A 26,375-nucleotide genomic window follows, 5' to 3' on the forward strand; every position below is an offset into this window, starting at 1 on the left:
AACGCGCACAATTAGTCCGTCGTACGTGAGGTCGTCTCCTTGTGTAACCCCGAGCGACGGGGAGGAAGTGACACAGACATGAATAAAGTGGTGAAACTCATCTGTGGCTCAGTGTTCTGTCAAACCACATGTCTCTTCTTCTACAGCAGAATGCAGACGCCGTGCCGTCACACTCTGACTGAGGAGGTGATGATGTCACAGGAAATCCATCTTCCTCACTGACTGTCAAAGTTAAAGCCGTTAAATAAAGTGGGACTGAAAGAGAAGAGACTGCAGATCATCACAGTCTCACAGGGAATAATTACTGTTTTATATCATATCTTCATATTAATATATTACAGCACATTGCATTATTTTACATTATATTATATTATTGTAGGTTTTATTTTTTATCTATTTCTGTTCCAGTATTTCAAAGTAAAAGTAAGAATCTGACTTTGGTTTAACTCAACCCAGATCCATGTGGACTGGACGTGTGTGTGTGTGTGTGTGTGTGTGTGTGTGTGTGTGTGTGTGTGTGTGTGTGTGTGTGTGTGTGTGTGTGTGTGTGTGTGTGTGTGTGTGTGTGTGTGTGTGTGTGGACCATGAAGCGCACACATAAACAGCGTGACTGGATGTAGCAGCAGATGAGGTGAGCTCAGAGGTGCGTTTGGTCGGGGGGGGGGTGAAGGTGAAGGAGGTGACTGACACACAAGGTCCCACCAGCTGCTATAAATAGACCCATCTGTTGGTTTAAGGACGAGCACGGTGGCCCACTTCTACACATACACACACACACACACACACACACACACACACACACACACACAGGTGTAAAAGATCACATTGCTCAATCAGTGATTGCTGTTTCATCAGACGAACGAACACACACACACACACACACACACACACACACGAGGTTTCTGCAGAGTCATGCACGTGTTCTGGTCCACACAGACGACTCCAGACTGGATCCTGACCCAGGACTCCCTGCTGACGGTCCACTCTGCCAATTTGGCATCGAACCAAAGAGAGAAATTATCCTGCGAATGAAGTTTGATTCATTCTCTCTGAGGCGACGTCACGTGACCCAGTTTTCTCTTTTCATGTCTGAGACGGACACGAGACTCATGAACCATCAGAACAGGAACAATTCATTTAGTCAGTGACTGACTGAGCGATGAATCGTCTGAAATAAATACAAATCATTTAAAAGTAAAATAAACATATTTAGAATAAGTTAGAAAACTGATTTTACAATCCGCATCTTATTTCATGTTGAATTCTGGATTCTGGCTCATTTTCATAGAAACTCCAGCTGCTTTGAATCCACCGCTCTGAACACCTCTGTTCTCCACAGCACGCAGCTAAGGCTCATGGGTATTGTTGTTTTTAGAGGCAGCTGAGTTTCTTAAACTGCTTGATTTGACAGTTGAATGTGATGGCGGCAGTTTTGTCACAGCACAGGATGAGAGGTGCGCTTCATTTTCTCACCAGTACAGAATCACTGTGAGAACGAGCCGCTGACTGTCGAGTGCTTTCCGTGCGCTGATCTGAGTCTCTGGGTCAAGTAGAGGTCGTGAGGTCACAGCTCTGCCAGTGAAATATCTCTGCATCACTCTGAAGCTGTGTCAGTGTTGACACACCAAACAGATGTGGTCAGGTGTGTCAACAGGACCGGGTCTGGACTTTGGTCCCGGTGTAAAGAGGACGGACGGCGTCGCTGCGCTCACGATGAAACAACCTGCCACATGTTTCATGTTGACGACAGAAACATCTGTCAGGTGTTTAATCTGAGTCTGGACCAGAACCAGCATCAGTGATGGTGATGCCATTAGCTTTAGCATGCTAATATGTTAGCTTTACTGTCCGGTCCAGGAGCTGCTGAGCCGCACTGATCAGTTTGGATCCATCTTTACACTGTTGTAAATATTAGAGTGTAAGTGGTGTGTGTGTGTGTGTGTGTGTGTGTGTGTGTGTACACCCCCCCCCCCCAAAAAAAAAAAAAAAACTTTACTCAAGGGCCACTTACTAGCTTCATCCAGTCTGGAGGTTTCAATCACATCTAACAGTCTTCCTCAGTAAACATGTCCAATCATGTGACCACATCTGAACAAAACCCACTGATGAAGACTGTTAAGATGCAGTAGAAAGCTGCAGGAAAAGCTAGTAAGTGGAGTCTTATATTAAAAAGGTAAAATTAAAGACGCTGATTCGTTTGATCAGAATTTATTGTTTGACAAACTCCCGCCCTGTGTGTGGCAGAGCAGCGCACCTGAGTGACGTAGGACACGCCCACTGCTAACATTCCTGATTCTTATTAAACGCACCATCAACACGGGTGACGTCATTTTTCACTACAAGGCTGCACAAAGAGACGTGACAGCTGCACCTGCCGCTCACCTGGAGCAGCCAGTAAACATCAGACCATTTGCCATGCACAGCTTTTATTTTGAAAAGAATACACATCCTCTTATAACAGATAAAGCAGCAGTGAGACAGACACTTGTGTTACTGATTGTAATCGTTGTCCATTAAAGCTCAGAACATCCAGGAGGCTGACGTCACTAACGGGTCATGAGAGAGTCCGTTTGATCCGATTGGAGGTTCAGAAAAAAACATCAATAATGTGACTTGTGTTGTTGTCCTTCAGAAACACGTGGAGCTCCGGTCAGAGGTTTGTGATGAGATGGAGACAGATTTAGGTTAGAAAAAGGCGCGAAATCATTTAGAAGTCAAAGAAACAGGTGATGGAGGCAACATCTGGGACAGGTAGTCCCCTGAACTCACCACACAGATGTGTTCATTCACCAGATGCAGCAGCTGCATGTCACTGCGTTTCTTTCAGCACTCGGAGCGGATGTAGAGCGTTTTACGCACAGATGGAGAACTTTTTACGCACGGATGGAGAGCTTTTTACGCACAACGCAGAGCCGGTCAGGTGGCGTGGAAAGCGGCGCTGACGAAGGGCGCGGTGCTGGGCATGCAGTGGTACCTGAGGGTGTAGTTCTGCCCCTCGTTGTTGTCCCAGAACTCCCCCTCCTCATTCCTCAGGTACACGGCGAAGTGCACGGCCGAGCTGGTGTCCATGAAGGGCGGTGTGTACACGGTGAAGTTGAACCGCTCACCCACAAATTGCGGCTGATCCGCGGCCACGTTCAGAGCCTGCGCGTCCACGTGGGACAACCAGTCGTTGAAGGTGTACCTCACCCCGACCTCCTTGTCTGTGCAGCCGGTTAAGACCCGGATCTGCCCCCGCAGGTCAAACTGGGTGATGGTGACCTTCTCCAGGCAGACACGGAGCAGCCGGACCCTGCGCTCCGTGTCCCGGGGCTCCGGGAAGCACGCGAACAGACGGTCCGTGTCCAGGTTGGACTTGAAGCTTTGGCACAGGTCGTTCAGTAGATCCTGCTGCTGCTGTGGCGGGAAGCTCTTGTGCCTGGACAGAACTTTGCTCGGGATCTGCGGCTCCTCCAGCGAGCTGAAGTGCTTCACACTGGCCAGGTTCAGGCCCATGGAGTCGGCGAACTTCACCCGCTTCCTCTCGTTGCTCCCGGGGACACCGTCCAGGAGCGCGGCCGGGTAAGCGGGCAGGGACTGCGCTCTCCTCCGGTCTCTCATGAACCTCTCCAGGCGGGAAGCGTCCGCCTCGTCGTCCAGATCTCCTTCCTCCTCCTCCTCCACCTCCAGGCCGTTCTCCACGGATTGCCCCCGGGAGGAGGGCGACTCTCCCCCGGTGTGGGGCGGTGAGCGGGACATTTCTGCCCGGCAGCCAGGCGGCCTGCGTGCCTGTGTGTGTGTGTGTGTGTGTGTGTGTGTGTGTGTGTGTGTGTGTGTGTGTATGTGGAGCACTACACGGGAGTCCCGGTGCGCGGCCGCTTGTATAGAGAGACTCCCGCCCCCTGCAGAGGACTACGTGCTGGTGACAACAGAGCGCATGCAGTGTTCCCAGGCTGCAGCTGATGTCACGCACGGAAACACGCGCACCGTCACGTAAGAAACATCAACTGTCACCTGCTTCCGTGCAACAGAACAGAGACGGTTTAAATAGGCTGCTACATCATCATCATCATCATCATCATCATCATCATCATCATCATCAGTGAACTACATGTAATTAAACTAGTTGAGCAGTAACATGTTCACAGTGATTCAAGTGGTAAAATCATTTCTCTCAAGTTACAACTGAAACAAATGAAGCATTTTTATTTTTATTTTCCCATTGTTTCTCTTCCGTCATGGAACCACGTTGACCGCCCCCCCACACACACACACACACACACACACACACACACACACCTGACCTCTGTGACCATGACGTAGAATGAAACAAAATTTTCTGGAAAATAAAAGATTATGATTTCATGTTAATGCCGTTAATAATTCTCCACAGAAACTGTTATAGATAGTTATAACACAACATAACATGTAATAATACAATATATTATAAAATCATTATAATATGCATATCATTAAGTATCTATTAATTGATTATCAATCCTCTGGAGGTGTTTTTTTGGCGGGACTGTGGCAGTGAAAGAGTCTATCAACAAGATATGGAGCCTGTGATGCGGATTATTAAACACGTGTTGTGATGAAAAAATAAAAGTTTAAAAAGACAAATTAAAAACAAACAACAACAACAACAACAACAGCTCGAGGATAAATAGTTTCTGAGAATGAGACAAACATCACAATCATGTTGTTATGTAATGGCGGGTCCACGTGGACCCAACAAAGTGCGTCACCCAGCATCAAGTAAACAAACACATGACGTCATCACTCTGAGGTCACGCTGTTTTAAAGGTAAATACACGGAGGCTTTAACTGTTTCATGACTTCATGATGTTGAAATTCATTTAATTAATCAGTTTCTCGCTGTGGACAAAGTGTCGCTTCAGACCTTTGGCCACTAGAGGGCAGCAGCTGTTTGTGTTTGTGACCTCTCACTCCGCTCTGATTCTACTGGACTTTATTCAAGTGGAGGAACAAGATTCACATCTGAAGGAAAAGAAAAAGAAAATGAAGTGATGGTAATTACTTATGCTTTGGCAACACAGAGAGAATGTCAGCACAGTAAAACCTGTTGATCTGAAACTTGAAATTGAGAGTAAAGAAGAAGAAACAAAGTCCTGGTTCTGGTTCTGGTTCTGGACGTTTCTCTCATCTTTGTTATTCTGTAAATACTGGATCACTTGAACAGTGAAATGACGACAGGTTTGAGGTGAAAGCAGGAAGAGTTTGTATCTTTTCTATGAGTCAGTCTGAGGGATATTCGTGTGTGTGTTCGTGTGTATGTTCGTGTGTGTGTTCGTGTGTATGTTCGTGTGTATGTTCGTGTGTGTGTTCGTGTGTGTGTTCGTGTGTTCGGGGATGATCCGTCTGTTTCACACCTGAGATCCACCAGGTGGCGCCGCAGGACGGAGCGATGATGAAGAGTGAGTCTGAGCTGCACTCATGTTGAACATCAGTCTGATACAGCTGATAACAGCACACCCTCAGCTCACCACAATAAAAGAAGTTTCATCACCAAATGAGATTTCAAAATAAAGCTCACGCCACCCTCAGGACGAACATGTTCCTACACGTGTAAATATTCCGTCATTACATCAGTTTGTTTTAAAGCTTCTGATCATGAGTTCAGGGACTAAAGGTCCAACACGTCGTTTTACATAAATCATGACAGACACACTCTCAGCTTATTGGCATTTATTACCCAGCATGCACTGCATCAAGGTTAAAAATCTCAGTGTTTGCGTAACTTAGCTGAGCTGTGATAATATAAATGAATGTTATTTTATCTTGGTTTAAGTTTTTTATAAACTCAAAGCTCAAACATAAGAAATAAAGTTGTTTTCTGAATCATCCAGATTTAAATTTATCGTGTTTCCTGTTTGTTTTAACAGTTTTGTTTCCCTGCACACTGAGGTCTGTGACCTAATGGATCCTTTTCTTCTTCTAAAACCTTTTTTTCCTACTGGTTTCTGTTTTTATTTTCATTTACATATTTTATCATCTGCTGTCTTCTATTTATTATTACACTTCAATGACAGTATGAATGTGCTGAAATTAACATGTAAAACGTACTGACAAACGTCCAGAAACTTCACTTTCTAGATTGAAATTTAATAAGTCGAGTTCTCATCATTAATATGAAAATAATCCGATGCATTAAAGTCTAATGTCACAGTTTTACCTGGAGAGTTTGTGTGTTGATCCAGAGGCTCCTGCAGCTTCATATAAAGTTCATATAAAAACAGGTTTCAGTGTTTCCTGCTGGTTCAGGACTAAACTTCATTCATGCTCAGGTCCAACACACCAGCACTGCGCGTGACAGTCACATGACTGCAGTGTGATGACATCATCACGCTGTTAGCTGCTGATTACATCTTTATGAAATCATTTACATTCAGTGACACAGATATAAAAAGATACAACAAATTATACATCCAAGATTTCAAATCATTGATTCACGGTAAATTCAACAACATGTATGACTTCATTAACATAATGCCATCTGATTGGTTGGTTAAACAGCATGAAATGCATCATGGTTATTGTAGGACGTAGAGTTAGTGATCCTTGAACAGACGTTTCCCTCTGTGATGTTTTTAATCCACTGGTCTGCAGCCGCCGCTCGTCCTCACACCTCATTGGCTGCTGCAGCTGTCAATCATCAGTCTGGGAAAATGGCTGTAGTGCCTGCTGATGACATCACAGCTGCGTGTCTGATGATGTCACTCGCTCTCTGTGGTGTAGATGCGGTAAATCAGCGTGATGATGGCCGCCATCAGAGAGGGAATCAACCAGTTAGACCACCAGCTGCAAGAGAGAGAGAGAGACAACTAGTTAACTAAACCAGTTAGACCACGAGAGAGACAACTGGTTAACTAACTAACTAACTAACCGACTAACCAGTTGGAGGAGAAAAACAGACAGCTAATTAAAAGTGTAACTAAATAACTAACCAACCAATCAACCTGTTATACTCCCAACTGAGACTTAACTAACCTGTAAACCAGCAGAAAGACAGCTGGTTAAATATTCAACTAACCAATGAGATCACCCCCCAGGTGTGAGGCAACTAACTAACTAACTAACTAACTAACTGACTGACTATCATAGGCTATAATACAATACAGTGAGATCAGTAATGTTTTGGTGTTTTTCTGTGTGTGTGTGTGTGTGTGTGTGTGTGTGTGTGTGTGTGTGGTGTGTGTGTGTGTGTGTGTGTGTGTGTGTGTGTACCTGTTGTCGTCCTTCAAAGTGGTCACCAGTGTTTCCTGTAAAACACAAACCACAGACATGGTCATCATCATCATCATCATCATCATCATCATATTTTAGTCCCTTGTATGCGTCAAGTTTGAAGAAAACTTGATACTACATTTCCCATAATGCAACTCCACAGCACCTTCATTAACATCTAACGTCAGACTTGTTCTCTTACCTCAGGCTTGGCGAGCTTGTCTCTGTCGTCCTGCAGACACACACACACAGACAATTATTATATCAGCTCTGTTACACTTAGTTTTTACACACACACACACACACACACACACACACACACACACACACACTGACCGGGTGCAGCTCTCCTATCACCATGTCAGCAGCCATCTCTCTGGCGTCGCTGGAGTGACCGACGTCCTCGAAGCTCTCGGTGGCGTTTCCTCCCGCCTGCTCCCTCAGCACCTCCTCTCCTCCGGGGTGCTGAGACGAAAAACAGACACACAGAACACACCTTTGACCTTTGACCTTTAGTCACCAAATTCTAATCAGTTCATCCTTGAGTCCAGGTGAATGTTTTTACCAAATTTGAAGAAAGTCCCTTAAGGTGTTACGGAGATATCACAAGGCCAAAACCATGTTTTGTGAGGTCACCGTGACCTTGACCTTTGACCTTTGACCCCCAAAATCTAATCGGGTCACTCTTTAGTCCTGGTGAATGTTTGAGCCAAATTTGAACAATAATGGCTGCTGCTCTCACTGTCGCTGGTGCGGAGGAATAAAAAGTCACATCTCAACAGAAGAGAAGAAGAAACCTGAGGCAAAATAATCTCAACTCAAACGCCCACTGACTGAATTTTTAGAGCTTACAACTACATGTCATGGTCTTCTTCAAATGTCACAGAGATTACTTTGTCACATGTGATTTTCTCTCCTCAAACATCATTAAAAAAACATGCTGACATTTTACAAGAGCAGAGATAAAGCTGCTGGGTGTAAAGCGTCTGTCCAGGTGAGTCTCTCCAGGTGAGTCTCTCCAGGTGAATCTCTCCAGGTGAGTCTCTCCAGGTGAGTCTCTCCAGGTGAGTCTCTCCAGGTGAATCTCGTCGCAGGACATTGTCCAGTTACACACACTAAGATGTGCGAGTGTCTCCGTCTCAGTGTCCTGCCGATGATTGACCACAGCCTGTGACACGAAGCTGCAGCTTTAAGAGCAGAAACACACAGATGTGTTTGTCTTGGAGTGAACCATTAAACTCAGCTGCTGCCAGATGTTAAAAAACAACTGGATCAACTGACCCCAAACTTCCCTCCAACATCAACAGGATTGCTGTTCAGTCTCGTCACACTATCAGACGCGTCTCCGTTTCGTGCCGTTGCTGCGGTAACTCGACCCCTGGAGACTGGGTTAGCTATCGGACGACACGCCCATACCTTGAACCTTGTACAGCTGAACACCTGTGGCAATAAAAAGGCTGGATCCAGCTGACTGGTCAGAGGTCAAAGGTCAGTCAGCCACAGTAATTAGGCGGAGTTTTATTCTGACGGTCTATAAGTTCATTTAAATAAATGATGGCTTTTTAAGGAGCTTTTATCTTGAAGGAAATACTTGATTTCTCTGTAATTAGAAGCAAATGACGTGATTCACTTCAGGAAAATAAAACTGTGAATTATAGTTGAGAATTTGAGGGATCTGCTGTCCGGTCACAGTCCTCACTTGCACTTCCTGTTATCACATGAACTCTTGTAAAGTTCATTCACAGTCACGCATCAGTGAATCAGCGTAAAATCTAAGGCAGTTTTGTGACCTTACTGTTACAGGTATGTCCAGGGCCCCAATTAGACCCCCCCCCCCCCCGCCTCACCTGTGCAGGTGTTCTTTGTTTCCTAAAAATCTTCTTTAATGTTTTTCTAAATTTCTTAAATATCTCTATCAGTGTATCCAGTACTTATCATCTGAAATCTGACATATCCAATAATACTTACCTGCTGCAGATCTGCAGTTTGACTCATATCATAATCAGGCCACATGGATTGATTATTGCATATTGGTATTAGTTTCAGTACAGCCCCCCCCCCCCCCCCCCCCCCCCCACACACACACACACACACACAGTTAGTTATTTGATACTCAGATATTACAGATGTCTGGTTACATGTGTGAGTGTGTGTGTGTGTGTGTGTGTGTGTGTGTGTGGGGGGGGGGGGTCCTGCTGTGTTAGATTTCCTCACCTCCTCCAGAAACTTGGTGACATCGTAGACTTTGTTGTGGATGATGATCCACGTTGATTTGAACGTGTTCTGCTCCTCGATCTCTGACAGTCTGTAGTATTTGACTCCATCGGGGCTCTTCTCCTCCTTTTCACCCATTTGTGTCCCTGGAAAGTCGGACAGGTCGAACGTGAAGAGCCGCAGAGAGGCGACAGGAGCGGTGAACCGTCCGGTCCGTGATTATATAATCCCACCGAGTGTGTCGGGACCGTGACTCCGCAAACACACCGACATTTACCCCACTTTCTATCAACAACACGGTCCCAAGTTTCAGCGCTGGAGAGTTCACCGCTGTCAAGGTAGACACAACACATCACGTGACTTCTGGCCTCTACTTTCAAAATAAAAGTCAGGTTGCTTTATGCGCTGTATCTTCATTTTAACACAGAAAAAATAACAAATGTTTAGCCTACTCTATTATAAATACTATTTTTAAAAACGTTTTCACAGCCATAAAAGTCTCTGGTTGATGCCAGCACTAGTTTCTCTCTCGTGTAGCATTTCATTCAAGTCATATAGCAAGACAGGTATTTTTCAGCTTTACCCATACAGAAATATAATATATGACTTATACTGTTTGTCCCGTGACAGTGATGTTGCCATATATGTCAACTATAAGGGGATATATTATTATCATATATACACATCACATATATATGAGGATATGAGTTCATAACTTATATGAAATACCCATAGTGACATTTGTATACATATATATATATATATATATCAAAAATATCTATGTAAAAAATATGTGTTAACATTATATATTTAATGTATTTATGCAAGTTTATTAAAACAACATATATGTTAAAAAATTTAAAAAATCTTATTAATTTCTTATTCCATATATAGAAATTCAATATATGTACATCTGTTACAGTTGCGTATGGGTAATAAAAATGCAATATGCATCACAGGTTTACTTTGGTAGTTTCCCATAATATTTCATACATTTGTATTTTGTATGATATCTGTGTGTTGGTGTGGATCTGACGGAGTTATGTTTTACTTGCAAATTAAATTCTGTGCCATTCATGTGTTGTTGTGCAAATCAAGCAAGAAAATACTGTTTTGAACTTTGGAAACACTCGTTCTTTTGCTGTGCAGAGAGAGAATTTCTATTGTCTAGATGGTCAGACGAGTTTTCCTGGAAGTAACTTTATCAGGGTTTCATCTTTCACAAGATTAGCTCTGTGATTTGAATGTTAAGATAATATACAAGTGGTACGAACATATGTCAGAAACTTTGTTTGGGTTTGCATTAAAATAATTTTATCCACATTGTAAAGTGTATTATTAGTTTTTGTTTTTTTTTTTTTTTTTTACAAATATTGTATTCAACATCAAGAGAGACACAGTTTGTGGCTACAAGATACAAGACTTTGTATTTGATTATTTTTAGGTAAGCTACTCCTACATTCAGTATTGAGCAACTCATGGAACAAAGCCAAAATACATTAAGGAAAATGCATTTGTATTCATTCTTTTATTCTGTGATCTCTAAAAATATGTTTTGTCGACTTTGAGAAACTTTATTTTGAAAACGCTACGGTAATTTCCGGTCAGACCGTGTTTGTTCCTGCCGACTTTGCGCAGTCTCCAAGATCCTGGCACGACCACAAGGACTGCCCCCCGTCATCCTCCCAGCGCTGCTATTGGTCGCTCTCTGTCTTACCTTGGACTGGGACTCTCTGATTGGTCCTCACCGTGTCAGTCATCAGTGAGCTGTGGGCGAGAACGAGGCTAAAGTTCACTTCAGTTCAGCAGCTTTCAAGGAAACAGACTTCTCACGCGAGCAGGGAGTCGAGGCGTTATCTCACGTATGTCACGTAATGTGGGTTTCAATCCCCACTCGGGGCCCGGTTACCGGGCAGCCGGAGGTCCCGGTTTCAATCTCAACACACAGCTGACTCGTACGTGTGGAATAGTGAGATAAATTTGCCCATTGTTATTGGAAAAAGTACTACTTTTCTTCCCTCAGCTCTTTCCCGCCGACTCCCAGCCAAAGATTGTGTGTTGATAAGTTGTGTCACTCCATAGTAAAAAACAACACCCACGCTACCGAGTGTAACTTGTAGCTATGGATGTTAATAGAAATTCATGCTCTATAAATGAACCTTTGACATTGAAAAAGGGGTTGAAGTCTCTTAAAAATATAACTTAAATTTTTCATACTCATTTAGTTACAATTGTAAACCCACAGTCCCACTAGATGGTTTAAAAGTTTTCGTAGCATTTTTTTCTCCTCTTCCAGGAATTTAAGATATTTAAAATTTAGTTGTAGACACATCTCTTTAATTTTTCCTCAAATGAAATAAACACGAACCTAATTTCAGGTGATACGCCTAGCTGTTTATGACAGAAGGGATTGTGTTTGTGTAAATGCAGTCCGAGTGAGACCTCTTTCCTGTCCTCACCCATCTTTAGCTAAAACGACTATTATTCCCAGGTCTTATTTTGTTAAATCGTCTCTTTAATGCAACGATTTCTGTAAGACTGTAATTTCCCCTAGTAAATAACAATTTAACGGTCTAATGTAAATGTAAATATAAGGTTGGTGGTTTGACATTAATGTAAAATCTAATAAAAGCTAACTAGCTAGGTGGTTTCGGGGTCAAGGCTACGTCAGGTGAGTTACACGGATTTAAGGCTTAAGCTAGCTATTTGAATTGTTGATTACGTTTTTGATATATTTAGTTTTACAACTTAAGCTGTGAAAACGTTGTTATGTTCACTAGAAGTTACCAGAGAGCAAAGTGTTTTGTTAAAATTATCATTAAACCGTGTCAATGTCAGGAGTGGCTATAAAGGGAACCGGGGCTTTTCCTTGTTGGCTGCTACACAAATACGAGGCTAACAGTTTATGTGTGGGCTGTTTCTAATCCGCTTTACATGAATAATAAAGTAAATAAAATAAATAAATGTGTGGCCGAGAAGCTCAGAGAAAAGTTAAAATTTAGAAAAATCAAAGTGCTTCAGGTAATTGTGCATCTAGCAGCAATAAAGACAAGAGGACCGCAGCTCCCAGTGAGTCCAGTTCAAATCCCAGTCAAGTGTCAGCACAGGAGGCAGGAGAGAAGAAGCCAGTCTGAGTTCATGTACCAGGATACTGTTCAAATTCACTAATGAACTAAAGGACTGCAAGTCTGTGTGATCAGTTAAGATAAACAGGATTTTATCACAAAGATCCATTGAAGGAAGAAAAGCCACTAAAACTAAATAATGTCCAGTTTGAATTGTAATCTTTACACTCTCTTTAACTTGTAGCTCTGGTGGAGAGTGAAAAATAGAAAATACCCTTCACTACCGTGCAAACACCAGCTACCTCACTATTAATGTTCACTGTGTGTGTGTGTGTGTGTGTGTGTGTGTGTGTGTGTGTGTGTGTGTGCAGGATGAGTGGAGGAGTCCGGCAGTCGTTGTTTTTCCTCGGGCTCCCAGACCTGAAGAAGCTGGTCTGTGTCACTCTGACGCTCCAGGAGGAAGACGGGGAGCCGAGGAGCAAACAGATCAAGACCTGCAGGTGAACGACATGATGAAACGCTGCTCCCACCCAGGGCAGAGGACATGTATATCTGTGGGTTTACAGTGATTCTCCTGCTCAGTGTGAAGAACTGAGTTGTGTGTGTGTGTGTGTGTGTGTGTGTGTGTGTGTGTGTGTGTGTGTGTGCATGTGTGCATGCGTGCACGAGCAGAGAGCTGGTGCTGCTGTACTCTGATGTCCTGGCCTCTCCTGCTCTGGACTCCTTCACTGACATCACGGTGGTCATGGCTGTAAGAAACTTTCTGTTTATCTGTTCTTGTCTCTGTCCTTGTGCTGCTGCAACACGTATCAGGTGTTAACAAGATATAAAGTGATATATATATAAATAAATAAGTGACAGTTACCATGGTAAATCTCTGGTGAACAGAGTTAAACTTTCCAAACCTAACATGTCCTCGGTTTCAAGGTCTAAAACACACACTCACACACACTCTCCCATTCCTTTGTTGAATGTTTGCTTCTTGTAAAGTCAGATTTGTTCATTTAAATAATCATATTTAATCCCTAACCTAAATATTTATATTCCAGACATGTGTAAATATCTTTTATGTACTATCATATAATGATGTGTTTAATATCTGATGAGTATCTCCAGGGTTTCCCTCCGGAAATGATTCAGCAGTGGCGGGAAGCCAACGAGTCCTCCCTCCTCTTAGTCACATGTTGTCATCAGCCACACTCAGGATTTATCATGTTAGTTATCTGATGTTTTATTTCAGTATATCAAAGCAGAACCACCTCCACTGTAGAACAACTCTTAACCTCTGAGGGCACAGGAAAGATTTATAATTCTGTCTGTCTGTCTGTCTGTCTCTCTGTCTGTCTGTGTGTCTGTCTGTCTCTCTGTCTGTCTGTCTGTCTGTCTGTCTGTTTGTTTGTATAATCTCAGGAAACACTCAGCTTGTCTCACTGACTGACGGTTTAACAGGTTTTGACACACGATATTTCTTCACTGTGGAAACGCTGCACGAACACATCAGGCTCTGCACACACGTTACATACAGACACACACACACACACACACACACACACACACATACACATACACACACATGAGCCTGAGGGAAGTAATCTGAGTGGAGGAGGGTTACAACAATGAGGAGGTGATTCTAGTACAAAAAGCTGAAAGGGAAATCAAAATTCAGGCCCAAAATCTCTGAGACCAAATAGATATATAGATATTTACTTTATTTATTCCCTAGGGGAAATTCATCAAAATGTCCCACCCCTCTCCAAAAATATGTGCATGGTCTGCTGAAACCAATCCACACTCCCTCCAGCAGGAAACCGCCTTAATTTGGATTTCTGACTGTGGGTAATAAAAAAAAGATCAAAATTTTCCTGCAAAAATCTCTCCAACACCAAGAGTTAGTGGAAGTAAAGATTCAGAGTCAAGGTTTGTGCCACTTTCCAGTCCTTTTCGAGCGTCACATGAAACGTATGACTCAGTCTCAAAACATTAGCTTTCTGATTGTTGTTTCCATGTGGATGACCAGTAATGATGTGAAATAATTAGTGTGTGTCTGTGTGTGGCTCAGATATGTGTGTGTGTGCCCACACAACCCAAGCAGAGACATGCAGCCGAAATGGTCCGAATTCCTGACATTCCCTATGTGCCTTATCTCTACACACACACACACACACACACACACACACACACACACACACAGCAGAAGACTGTTACTGACGGCCTACATTGTTACCCAGCGTAACATAAACACGTCTCTCTCTGAATGAAATCAGGTCACAATCTCAAACTCTTCAAAAACAGGGAAATACTTTACATTATATAGAAGTTTTGTACCTTTGAAAACCTTTTAAAACATGTGTGTTGCCAGGCAACCAGTTAAAGCTGGAGGAGGATTGTGGTGACTTGCAGTCTTTCCCACAGAGTCGTAAAAACATTAAACACTCTGCAGCTGCCAGGAGAGAACAAATTAAAACATTTCCTGTTAATGTAATGACAAATGTAAATTAGATCCATGTCAACATCGTTTTTAGGGATTCATTTAGATTAGAGGAGATGTTGGTGTCCACACAAGCACTCTTAGACACCTGATACAGGATCAGAAAACATGGCTGACGATGGAAAATTAGCATCAGAAATATTCCCAATGTTCTTCACATTTCTGCATAAAAAATCACTTGAAAACAGTTTTTTCCAGCTGATGGAAACTGAGAAAATAAGATTTTATGTCCATGAATTGTAAAGTCAGTTGATGGACAGCGGCTCCGTGTGTGTCTTACTCTAAACTCTCCTCTTCTACAGATCCCGTTTTTCCACAGAGGCATCCTCCAGGTGTTTGGACAGAGACGCCGTCTGCAGGTGAGATGGACAGACGGAGTTCATGTCTCATGTCCCTCATGTTCAACATTTCAGTCACCTTTTAGTTCATGAAAACTGGAGTGTGTGTGTGTGTGTGTGTGTGTGTGTGTGTGTGTGTGTGTGTGTGTGTGTGTGTGTGTGTGTGTGTGTGTGTGTGTGTAGCTGGGCTCTCCTCAGTGTGTGTTTCCAGGTGTCCTCCAGTGTTGTGTGTCCTACTCGCTGATCACCAGACTGACTCCCGGCTGGAACAAAGCAGGACTCTACCTCATCTGTGGTACTGTGCTCTGTGTGTCTGCTGCTCTGAACTAACAAACTATTATTGATTATTTTGAACACATTTCATGTTTGGAACAACTTCATTTGTGCTACTGAAAGTGTTGCGTCTCATTATATTTAGTTTAAAGGAGCTATTTGTAAGTTTTGCTTTTGCTTCAAACTTTATTCCTTTACTCACCAACATCTGTCTCCAGAGGTGGAAAACAAACACCAATGCTAACTCTTGTCTCTATTCACTTCTACTGAAATTAGCATGCTAACCAGCTAGCTCCAGTCCGACACGTCACTTTCCGATAGCGACTCACTCACAGCCTCCAGTCCGTCCTGAAGACGCAGCTGCTCAGAGGACGTGTTATAACTATCTTGTCTTGTAAACACAACAATGGCTGAAGCTCTTGTCGGACGACAATCTCTACCACCAGCTCCTGACAAGAAACCACGTTCAGCAGCTGAGAAAATTTACAACTGGCTCCTTTAAATTGTGACGGGAGACGGTTCAAACTGTGATCTGCTGCCTGAAAGAAACTGAAACTGTCGGAGGGTTTGAGGGAAATTTGTCCAGAAATATCTACAGATGTCGTTGTGATCAGCTCTGTGGTGACAGACTTTTTCTCTTTAGTCCTTGTTTTTCTGAATTGACATTATTACTTTAGGAAAAGAGTAAAGTGACCTCTGGACACCGAGTCACTGTGGAGGAAACTTCTCCTCAGCATCTTCTGGAGGAAGAACATGGACAGAAAGGTCCAGCAGCTCTAAAGCTCCCTGATGAACCACTGTGATTAGCAGTGTATAGATTATTGATTATAGATTATTAATAGAGTGTCAGTGTCTGTTTTCTGCAGAGTGTTTTGCTTCACAGCAAAGTCCAACCTGTAATCACACTGCTCCCATTCAGGATGTTTGTCGTTTATCGCGGTCAAGGCTGCTTTGTCTGTGTGTGTGTGTGCGCGTGTGTGTGTGTGTGTGTGCGTGTGTGTGTGTGTGTGTGCGTGCGTGTGTGCGTGTGTGTGAGATCAAAGCGACAGCTGGGTGTAGCAACATTTGGTCAAGCCTCAACCTTGGACCCAGTCTGATATAAATGTGTGTGTACTCGTTCAGAGTGGTAGAACATCTGAACGTTCACATTTTGTTTGGCAGAGTCTGAATTTAAATCTTTGTCTGAGAAACAGTAGATAAGTTATCGATATATCAGTTTTCGATTACCAATAAATATTGATTTCTATGTGCTGTGTTATTGGCCAACGAGGTGTTCACCTGCCCGTCCTCTACACACCTGGGTTCAGTCGAGAGCAGAGTGGGAGCCGTGTTAGTTCTGATGTGGAACTTTGCACTTGTCCAACACTTCAGACAGAATTCCTTTCAAACTAATGATTGAACCGTCTGTTAATGCTAACATAGCATGTCATGCTAACAGGCTGCACCTTACCCTGAGTCACACCTGGGGCTCACAGTTCAGTCTCAGCATGTGTTTCCTGACTTTTACCAGTCACTGCAGCTCAGTAGAAACATCTGAGTTTATGCAGCTCTGACGGTAACGTTTGTTTTCCGTTCACAGGAAAAGATTTTCTGACTGAGAGCGGGAGGCTGAACGCCGTCAGTAAGTTTCACTGCAGCTTATTCTTCTCCACGTTTCACTTCACACAAACAAACCCTGTGTCGACAGAAGCAGCAGGTAGAGATGAAACGTTAAAACATGTCTCAGAGCAGGTGTTCCCAACCTTTTTAGCTTGTGACCCTTTAAGATGAGACGGTGTCTCTTCCTGAGCTTTCATCACTTTATGCCGTGTGTGTGTGTGTGTGTGTGTGTGTGTGTGTGTGTGTGTGTGTGTGTGTGTGTGTGTGTGTGTGTGTGTGTGTGTGTCAGGCATGGAGCTGAGCACCAGGGAGGGCCAGCTGTGCATCAGCATTGAGGCCAACACCGTCAGACTGCCCCCAACCACTGTAAGAAAACACAAACACTGTGACAATGTCACTGTTGTCTTTATTTATTTTATCTTTTCCATAAAACACTTATATCTCTGCCTATCATCTGAATTTGTTTTGTTTTAAAAATAGAAAATATCTGCATCAGAGTAAACGGAGACAGTGCCAGGTGTTTTCACCACAGTGAAAAGTGGAATTTTATATTCTGTCAAACAAAGAAACCAAGAACACACTGTGTGTGTGTGTGTGTGTGTGTGTGTGTCTGTGTGTGTGTGTGTGTGTGTGTGTGTGTCTGTGTGTGTGTGTGTGTCTGTGTGTGTGTGTGTGTGTCTGTGTGTGTGTGTGTGTGTGTGTGTGTGCGCGCGCTTCAGCTGGAGGACTTTGACCTCCCTCCATTAGTGCTGAGGAGGTTCTGCTGTGATCCTGACTGCGTCCTCGACCCCTCCTCCACTGGTGGAGCCATCTGGTGCCACGTCCTGCCCAGGTAAGACGGCTCCACCTGCTGGACACCACAGACAACAACAGACGGGCTGAATCGTCAACATCCCTGTGATATCTGTGGAAACAAATCACTGCCATGATCATTTCAGACAAACCAGCTGCTAAATACAGCATTGATCCACGAATCCACCAACCAGAAACTAAAGGAAATAAAGAACAAAGACACAGTTAGTGTGAGAGCTTATTAATGCTTCTTTTAATCTTCTTTTAGTGAGGGTGAGGTGTGAACCAGCTGTACACACAGAAATACAGAAATATTGTTGGAAAGATTCTGGCAGATTTCTGTTCTGTGAATTCACCTTGTAAATAAAAATACACAATTGTGGGATGTTTATATCAAAAATGGTTAATATTTCATATTTAATGTTGATTATTAGTATTTAAACTAAAGGTAATACTGCAGAGTTTGTTTCCATGGCTACACGAGTTTCCTCAGCGCATGTCACAGAACAATTTACAGACCAAGCCTCAGATTATATGTTTTGAACACGGTGCAGGACAGAAACTGCTGGTTGGAGTTCAGGTCAGTCAGCTTCACTCTGCAGGTTGAGTTTTACTCACTGAGACCAGCAGGTGGAGCTGCACGTCCTTTAAAACACCAGCTCGTCCTGCTGCAGAGTCACACCTGTTTGTTCTCTCCCCCTCCCTCTTTGTGTGTGTGTGTGTGTGTGTGTGTGTGTGTGTGTGGTGTGTGTGTGTGTGTGTGTGTGTGTGCGTGCGTGCGTGCGTGTGTGTGAGTGTGTTTAGCATGAAGAAAGGTCAGATCATCACCATCAGCCGTCAGCTGCCCAGAGATGGACCCTTCAGGACCTACAGAGACCTGCAGAACCACTGGGACCGCCTGGTACACACACACACACACACACACACACACACACATATTTTTTTAAATGAGTAAATATGAGAGTGAAAAACTGCAGAAAGAAAATTGGATTTTAATTAGCTGCTTTCTATTAGAGGCCGTTGTCATAGCAACGGCTCGCTGAGGTTTTTGGGAGAGTTGGAGCCGACAGACCAGGAATAGAAATCACTCTCTATTGTTATTGTCTCTGTATTTGATCCAAACCTCAGGAATGTAAAACAACAAGAAACAACAGGCTGAAGAAGTGAAGGAGTTTCTTTAGTTATTAGTTATAAACTGATTAAAATGATCATTTCATTCATTTAAATTATACTTTTTATCAAACACAGGCACGTTTGAGGAGTTGAGTTGCACTGGAGCAGGATGCTAACAGACTGTGTGTGTGTGTGTGTGTGTGTGTGTGTGTGTGTGTGTGTGTGTGTGTGTGTGTGTGTGTGTGTGTGTGTGTGTGTGTGTGTGTGTGTGTGTGTGTGTGTTCTCCAGTATGGTTACAGGCTCCCTGAGCTGGCGGAGGAGGAGGTGGTGTACTGCAGTGTTTATTTCAGACTGGTGGGAGAGAGACTCTTCACGTATCCTGACAGATGAAATAACAACCAAATATAAATGAATTTCACAGACGTTTAAACTAGATTTAAATTGAAAGACGAGCCAAGTGAAGAATACTAAGAAAACAAATGGAACAAAACTGAAATACAAGAAGGAATTCTTGGTCTTAATTATCAATATAACAACAGACGTTGTGTTAAAAGCTGCAGAATGATCCTTTAACCCAGGTCCTGAGCAGGTATCCTCTGAGCTGCATCCGCCTGCGCCCGGTGCAGCGCTGCCCCCGGGTCGACCTGCAGGGGGCGCTGGGCTCCTTCCTGTCTGACATCAGGGACAGAGTGCAGAGTGTGTGTGGCCTCCCTGCACGGCTGACCAGCAAACCCTGTTACCACACAGCCAGTCTGAGCACCGCTGCGTCACTACAGGTGTATACACACACACACACACACACACACACACATATCATGTTTTAAAAAAACACAATGTAAAGAAATGTAGAAGTCAGGAAACAGCAATCACAACAAACCACTGGAATCACATCTGTCAAACAATGAAATAATTTAGATCCTTTTGTATCAAAGGAAACAGACGAGTAAAGTTGGCCGCACTCTTGGATCCACCGGGGTGAAGGAAGTATTTAGGTCCTTTACTTTGGTAAAAGTACCAATACAACTGTGTAAAGATACTCCATTCTGCCTGACACTGAGTGATTGACTGTTATCAGGTGATTATTACTGATGGATTCATGTGTGTAGTTTTGCTGTGTATAGCTGGTGGAGGTAGAACTCATTAGCTGTATATCCTGTTATGTTTATTTTCACAAAAGCAGAATGAGCAAATAATTAAAAAACAGCGTCACAATAAAATCATCAGAGTCAAACCTACAGACTCTTGTCAGCTAACGACCGTAGATCATGATTCAGAATTCATTTATGGCCGGACCGCAGCAGCCGGGCCGGCACTATAATCACAAATGTCCTGGACAGACGGACAGAAGAAGGTGAATAAACAGTGTTTGTGGTTGTTTAATAAGAATCCTCTCCGTATCTCTCCAGCTGAAGAACAGATCAGACGAATCGTCTCGGACGATGGAAAACCATTTATTTAAAGAAAACCGTTTCCTCCTGAAGAGAATAACTAGACGTATTCCTCGTCCTCTCAAGGCCTCGTTTTCACAAAGAAGGATGAAAGTGGCTTCTCATCCTCTTGTGAAATAGAAATCATATACTATTGACCTTCAAATGAAGCAGCAGATGTTTTTCATTCTAATGAATCTTCCTGAAAACTCGTCAACACGACGCTCAGTCAGGAGAGAGAAACGTTTGTCCCACAAGGTAAAAGTAAAATATCTGTTAATAAAATCCTGAGCAGCTCCAAACCCTCCGTGAAGTGTGTAGATGAAACCATAAATCGTCCGTTGTAACGCTGTAATGAAGCAGGTGGAATTAAAGATATCTCTCATCCTGAGAGCTCATTCTGCAGATGTCGGAGAAAGAGCGTTTTGTTATTCACATGGCGCAGCTAAAGTGTATTTTATCAACTGGAGAAAGTCTGCGTGGAGGAACCTCCGCTGAGATCGATTCAGTGCTCACAGACTGAAACTAAAATATTTATAGTGTTCAGCAGGCCTCATTTCCATCCTTAAGAGCTGGAGGAGAAGTTATTTTCTGTCTTGGGAAAGCTGCAAAACTCCGCAGCTCTTTAGCTGCAGAAGAATTAAAGGCTCCGGCGCGAGAAGGAAGGATGAAGTCTGTGAAGCCTGTTAGCATCAGGCTCATTCCACATGTTGCAGACACATCGTTTTTCTTTAGTGTGGACACTTTAAACATGATAGAGAGTTTCCACCTTGACCAGCAGTGAACCAATGACACAGATTCAGGGTTTCATACGTCACAGATCTGTTAGTTAGTTAGTTAGTTAGTTAGTTAAGTGCCAGTGAGTGTGTCCTTGTACCTTGAAACATGCATCACAGAAAACTGTTTTTTCTCTTATTCCTGCTTTATGTCTAAATTCTTGGTATTTTCACTTTAAGCTTCTAAAAATACGTCAAATGAAACAATATGAGAAGGAAGCTTCACTTGATCCGTGACACCATGTTTTTATGGATCCACCGTTTGAGAAAATGGAGATAATCTTAGTGCGTAATGTTATAAATGTCTGTGTCTCATTTCCTCTGTAACTTGGAGTTTCTCCTCCTCTTCCTCAGGCGCTGAGCGGTGAGCAGGTCAACCTGACCACCTGCTCCTCCATCAGACCCGTCCTCACCCAGCTCCCTCCTCTTCCTCCTCCTCCTCCTCCTCCTCCTCCCCGACCTATGAGGCCCTCCTTTGGGTCGCAGCCACCGGCCAGGACCCCTCTCTCCCAGCAGGACGGAGCTCAGGGGCTTCTGGGTAACGGATGTGGATTTGGGAGCGGTCTGAGTCAAAGCCCAGGGTGTGGAGGAGTCAGAGACCGGCCTTCGTCATCCTCCTCTTCCTCTTCCTCTTCCCTCTCACGTGTTTCTTTTTCCTTTTCTGATTCCTCAGGTTACCAGTCAGCTACTTCCCTCTCCTCTTCCTGCTCTTCCTCCTCTTCCTCCTCTCTCCCGCTCTTCCAGACAGCTTCATCCCTCACTTCCTCCTCCTCTTCAGTCCTCCCCCCTCTTCCTCCCCTGAGTCAATCCTTGGTGAACCCTCCTCCTAAACTGGTTCCCATCTTCAAGAACAAGCATCCATCACGCCACGTTAACGTCGCCCTGCTGCGGGTGCAGAAGCAGAGGGAGCAGCTGGGCGGAGGAGGGGAGGAGAGGAAGAGGAGGGTGACACTACCCTCGTTTGGGAAGAACAGACCTGCCACTGCTCCTCCTCTTCCTCCTCCTACTTCTTCTTCTTTTCCATCCCTCCCAATTCCTCTTCCAGTCTTTCCTCACTTCAACCGTCGCCCCAAACCCCACATCAGCACCGGCCCTCCGCCGTCAGCTCACCCCAAAGTCAAGCACATCTCCAGCCTCAGTCCTGCATCTAAGACTCAACCCGGGTTCATCCTCGCTCCAAAGCCAGAGATGAAGCTTAAAACCAAGTCCAGCTCCAAAACCAGCGTGAGGTTCAGCTCTGAAAGCAAAACTGTTTGTGATTCGAGCCACAAACTGCAGCAAGAAGCAACAAAACGAGCGTCAGCTGCACCGACTGAGGCTCCGCAACCTGCGACACTCTCCGACATCTCCAACAAGGATTCTTCCCACAGCAGACAGGTGAGTCGCTAGTTTAGACTGTTGAAAATTAGTTCTTTACAACGCAATATAAAGCTTCAAAATAATAATAAATGTTTAATTCTGAAGCCATCGTGTCTCATAAACGTAAAATAATAAGTTGGAACCATTTCAAGTCTGCATTGGCGGCTTCAAGAACTCAAAACCACCTCAGGCGTGGCGTCGCTGACATGGAGGCGAGACTGACGCTAACGACAACATGCTAAGTCCGAAGACGCTTTCCCAAGCGCTCGACTCGCTCCAGCACTCAATCTGTGAAGATGATGAGGAAGATGATAAAATGTACATATCTTCCTTTAAAAGAAACAAGTGATGTAGCTAGAAGAAACGGTTGCTCTTTGCTTGTAATTTCCAAACTAGAGAAACATGGCGCCTCCAGATCGAAGCAGCTCAGCTGTTAAATCTCTTTATTCATACCAGCAGCACCTGAACGCCTCCCCACAGCTCAGGGATGTTTCTCTGACTCTCACGTCTTTGTGGAGGTTGTTTTTGAGACGATGGTGCCGCCGTCCTCTGAGATTCTTCAGTCTTCTTCTTCTACATTTTAACAGGTGTTACTTGTATGGAAGAGCTCCGTGGTGACAGGAGGCACATACTGTGAAATATGCTGCACAGACGCTCTGTTCAATCCCAGTGGGAAAGTTGTAATGGAAACCAGACAGAGTGGAGCTGTGACCACACTGCACTCTTCAGATGCGTCCTAACTCTCCTGTGTTGTTGTTGTTGTTCTTTCAGGAAGTTGTGTTTGAGTCCAAGCCGAAGAAGTCCAGAGCTGCTGTACGAGACGTGGATGTGGAGAAAATGGCCAGAAGCAACCAGGTTAGGAAACTTACTCCTCCTCTTCCTCCTCCTCCCGACACCTCTTCCTGCTTTCACCTCAACTACATTAACGTCGTTTGTGTTGACCTGACACGGCAAACACTTTTCACTGGCATCGACGGGCGTCTGATAAATCCTGTTAATATGAGATAAATATAATAACGACTGAGTCTGAGATGTCCTCGATGGATGGATGGATGGATGGATGGATGGATGGATAGACGAGGGGTTGTACAGCCTGATGGCAGTGGGAACCAAGGATCTCCTGAACCTCTCTGTTCTGCAGTGAGACGAGACGTTTGCTGCAGCTGCTTCTCCTGCCAGAATGTTGTGGAGAGGATGGTCGGTATCGTCCAAGATGGCCTCCATCTTACATTGCATGCGTCTCTCCACGACAGTCCTGAGTGAGTCCAGACTCCTGCAGCAGAGACTCAGCCTCTTTGACCAGCTTGTCTCTTTGTGTTCGTGTCGGACACTGGCCACCACTGACTGATAAAACACTGCAGACGTCAAAGCACCTGAGCCTCCTGAGGAAAAAGAGCCGGCTCCGCCACTTCCTGTAGATGGCGTCCGTGTTCAAGGACCAGTCCAGTTTACTGTCCAGGTGCACACCTAGGTATTTTTATAAGTGTGCGCCACCTCAGTGTCCTTCCCTTGAATGTTGACTGGCAGCATGTTGGGCTTAGACCTCCGAAAGTCCATGACCATCTCCTTGGTCATCGTACACAGAACAAACTTCGAGGCCGTAGAGTTTGTCCTGTTTAAAGACGTGGTTCATCGTTTCAGGAGAGAAGAGACTCTCCAGGTGATGAATTCCCTGTGTATCCACTCGTGCTGAACGAACAGCTTCAGCTTCCTCATAAACATCCTCTAGGAGGACGACACACATTACCGTGATGTATTAAAGTGTGTTAGCGTGATGAATAGCGAACACCGAGTTCTGTCGGCCTCGGTTTCCCTACAAACGTCCTTTCAGAGGAGGGTGAGGGCTGTTAAAGTGATGGATGGTCAGGAGGAGGCGGGAGCCCACAGGGAGCCCAGCAGATTAATAACAACATTCATCAGTTTTACAGCCTCAACCTGCAAGTTTTCAAGAACAATACATCAATTATACTTCCTGTTTTACTGTTATTTACACAGCTACACCTCTGCACACACTGTTCTGCTAAATGGTATGCTCAATATTTTAACCTTTACTGCTTTTTTTGTTTTGATAAGTACAAGTTTAACCCTTTAAATCAATTTGAAATCCATCTGAGTCCAGACTAGAGAGGAGAAAGCAGGAAGCCACAGGTGAGATGATGATGTCATGGTAGGTTAAAATCCTAAAAGTCCTGTCACATGGTCACTGGATGAAAATGCAGCAACTCCTCTGCCGTCACGCGCAGCTGGTTAGCTTAGCTTAGCATAAAGACTGGAAACAGGGGGAAACAGCTAGCCTGGCTCTGTCCGGAGGAAACAAAGTCCAGTGACATGGATCTCTAAAGCTCCTGATTAACACGCTTTATCACCTCAGGTTAACGAACAACATGGTGGGGCGTCATGTTCGACCTCCTGGAGTCAAACTTTCTTTGTTTTTGTTTTCTTGTGATATAAATGTTTAATTTAATGAAGAACTTCTATTTATTATTGCCTCTCTGTCTGTCATCTCTCTTCCTCCCTCTTTCTTTTTGTGTTTCTCTAGATTAACTGTTTTCTCTCTCTCCCTCCCTCCCTCCTCCTCTCTCTCTCCCCCTCCCTCCCTCCTTCCTTTCACCCCCAGTTGTCCAGGCTGAACTCTGCGACTCTCTCGTCCTGGTTGAGAGGAAGAGGAGTTCTAGTCGGCGCAAAACAGAAGAAGGAGGAGCTTATGCTGAAGGTCATGAGCTGCCTGGCCGAGGCCTGAGAGACACACACACACACACACACACACACACACACACACACACACACACACACACCATATCTACTTAATAGACTTACTTTGGAGTATTAACGCTGCACTAAGCTCCTCATTGAAGGATTTGATGTAGAATCTGGCCGTCAGCTGGAACAGATGAGAGCTTCTCATCCTCTAATTGAAATGCTGAAGATTTGCCAAAGTGAAATTCTCGTGTCCCATAAAGTGACTGTGGGTCCACAGGAAGTGACAGAGTGAAACTACAGAGGGAAGTTCTCTCTCTCTCTCTCTGTCTCTCTCTCTGTCTCTCTCTCTGTCTCTCTCTCTCTCTGTCTCTCTCTGTCTCTCTCTCTCTCTGTCTCTCTCTCTCTCTCTCTCTCTGTCTCTCTCACTCTCTCTCTGTCTCTCTCACTCTCTCTCTGTGTCTCTCTGTCTCACTCTCTCTCTCTCTGTCTCTCTCTCTCTCTGTCTCTCTCTCACTCTCTCTGTCTCACTCTCTCTCTCTCTCTCTCTCTGTCTCTCTCACTCTCTCTGTCTCTCTCTGTCTCTCTCTCACTCTGTCTCTCTCTGTCTCTCTCTCTGTCTCACTCTCTCTCTCTGTCTCTCTCACTCTCTCTCTGTCTCTCTCTCACTCTCTCTCTCTGTCTCTCTCTCTCTCTCTTGATTTGAAGATTCACAGATCGTTCAGGTTCAGTCTCTGTCAGGAGCTTTTCCTTTTTCAGTTGTGTGAAACTTTTCTCAAGCAGCTTTAACTGTCTGTTGTTTATTGATTCAAACTTTGAGCTGTTCTGCTGAGGCTTTGGTTCTTTCTCCAGTCACTAATACAGGTGTTAAAATGAACCACACTAAAGGTAGAACATGGGTAATGTATGTAAACCTGCTTGTCACTGAATGTTGTTTAAAACAGGTTCATTTATATATTGAAAGAATTCTATATTCTGTGTTCTACGACCAACTTTTGCTTATTTG

At 44.1% G+C, this 26,375-nt stretch overlaps 4 protein-coding genes across 5 annotated transcripts in view; 2 read left to right on the top strand and 2 right to left on the bottom strand.

Moving 5' to 3' along the window:
* Window positions 1–100, top strand: part of LOC130161033 (LYR motif-containing protein 4B) — a 32,560-nt gene extending 32,460 nt beyond the window's left edge. The window contains exon 3 of the mRNA XM_056363955.1: window positions 1–100. This exon is cut by the window's left edge and continues 1,122 nt beyond it. The gene's annotated coding sequence lies outside the window, so the exon portion shown is untranslated.
* Window positions 101–2,192: 2,092 nt separating this feature from the next.
* ppp1r3g (protein phosphatase 1 regulatory subunit 3G) lies at window positions 2,193–4,236 on the bottom strand. The gene has a single exon (XM_056364663.1). The coding sequence runs from the start codon at window positions 3,736–3,738 to the stop codon at window positions 2,917–2,919; it is 822 nt and encodes a 273-aa protein (XP_056220638.1). The 5' UTR covers window positions 3,739–4,236; the 3' UTR covers window positions 2,193–2,916.
* A 1,437-nt stretch (window positions 4,237–5,673) lies between these two features.
* LOC130161396 (cytochrome b5) lies at window positions 5,674–9,728 on the bottom strand. The gene is made up of 5 exons (XM_056364664.1): window positions 9,442–9,728; window positions 7,564–7,692; window positions 7,430–7,459; window positions 7,228–7,262; window positions 5,674–6,801 (listed from the first exon to the last, which is right to left on the bottom strand). Exons 1-5 carry the CDS (start codon window positions 9,577–9,579, stop codon window positions 6,717–6,719), a joined length of 417 nt encoding a protein of 138 aa, XP_056220639.1. The 5' UTR covers window positions 9,580–9,728; the 3' UTR covers window positions 5,674–6,716.
* LOC130161393 (uncharacterized) lies at window positions 9,641–25,761 on the top strand. Of its 2 annotated transcripts, none has more exons than XM_056364662.1 (14): window positions 9,641–9,779; window positions 12,878–13,006; window positions 13,179–13,257; window positions 15,297–15,353; window positions 15,516–15,627; window positions 17,185–17,226; window positions 17,494–17,570; window positions 17,924–18,036; window positions 18,801–18,897; window positions 19,399–19,484; window positions 19,700–19,886; window positions 21,668–22,690; window positions 23,444–23,527; window positions 25,290–25,761. In XM_056364662.1, exons 2-14 carry the CDS (start codon window positions 12,879–12,881, stop codon window positions 25,410–25,412), a joined length of 2,208 nt encoding a protein of 735 aa, XP_056220637.1. In that variant the 5' UTR covers window positions 9,641–9,779; window position 12,878; the 3' UTR covers window positions 25,413–25,761. The 2 variants fall into 2 exon arrangements, with proteins under 2 accessions (XP_056220637.1, XP_056220636.1); XM_056364661.1 differs by lacking the exon at window positions 9,641–9,779 and adding an exon at window positions 11,895–12,112.
* Window positions 25,762–26,375: the final 614 nt, after the last annotated feature.

This window comes from Seriola aureovittata, chromosome 20 (assembly GCF_021018895.1).
Source record: "Seriola aureovittata isolate HTS-2021-v1 ecotype China chromosome 20, ASM2101889v1, whole genome shotgun sequence".
Classification (NCBI taxonomy): Eukaryota; Metazoa; Chordata; class Actinopteri; order Carangiformes; family Carangidae; genus Seriola; species Seriola aureovittata.

Coding starts and splice junctions, on each gene's coding strand:
- ppp1r3g (XM_056364663.1), bottom strand. CDS start 3,738: ATGTCCCGCTCACCGCCCCACACCGGGGGAGAGTCGCCCTCCTCCCGG.
- LOC130161396 (XM_056364664.1), bottom strand. CDS start 9,579: ATGGGTGAAAAGGAGGAGAAGAGCCCCGATGGAGTCAAATACTACAGA. Junction 7,693..9,441: donor TCACCAAGTTTCTGGAGGAG/GTGAGGAAATCT, acceptor TTTTCGTCTCAG/CACCCCGGAGGAGAGGAGGT. Junction 6,802..7,227: donor ACTTTGAAGGACGACAACAG/GTACACACACAC, acceptor TCTCTCTTGCAG/CTGGTGGTCTAACTGGTTGA.
- LOC130161393 (XM_056364662.1), top strand. CDS start 12,879: ATGAGTGGAGGAGTCCGGCAGTCGTTGTTTTTCCTCGGGCTCCCAGAC. Junction 13,007..13,178: donor AAACAGATCAAGACCTGCAG/GTGAACGACATG, acceptor GTGCACGAGCAG/AGAGCTGGTGCTGCTGTACT. Junction 23,528..25,289: donor AAATGGCCAGAAGCAACCAG/GTTAGGAAACTT, acceptor TTTCACCCCCAG/TTGTCCAGGCTGAACTCTGC.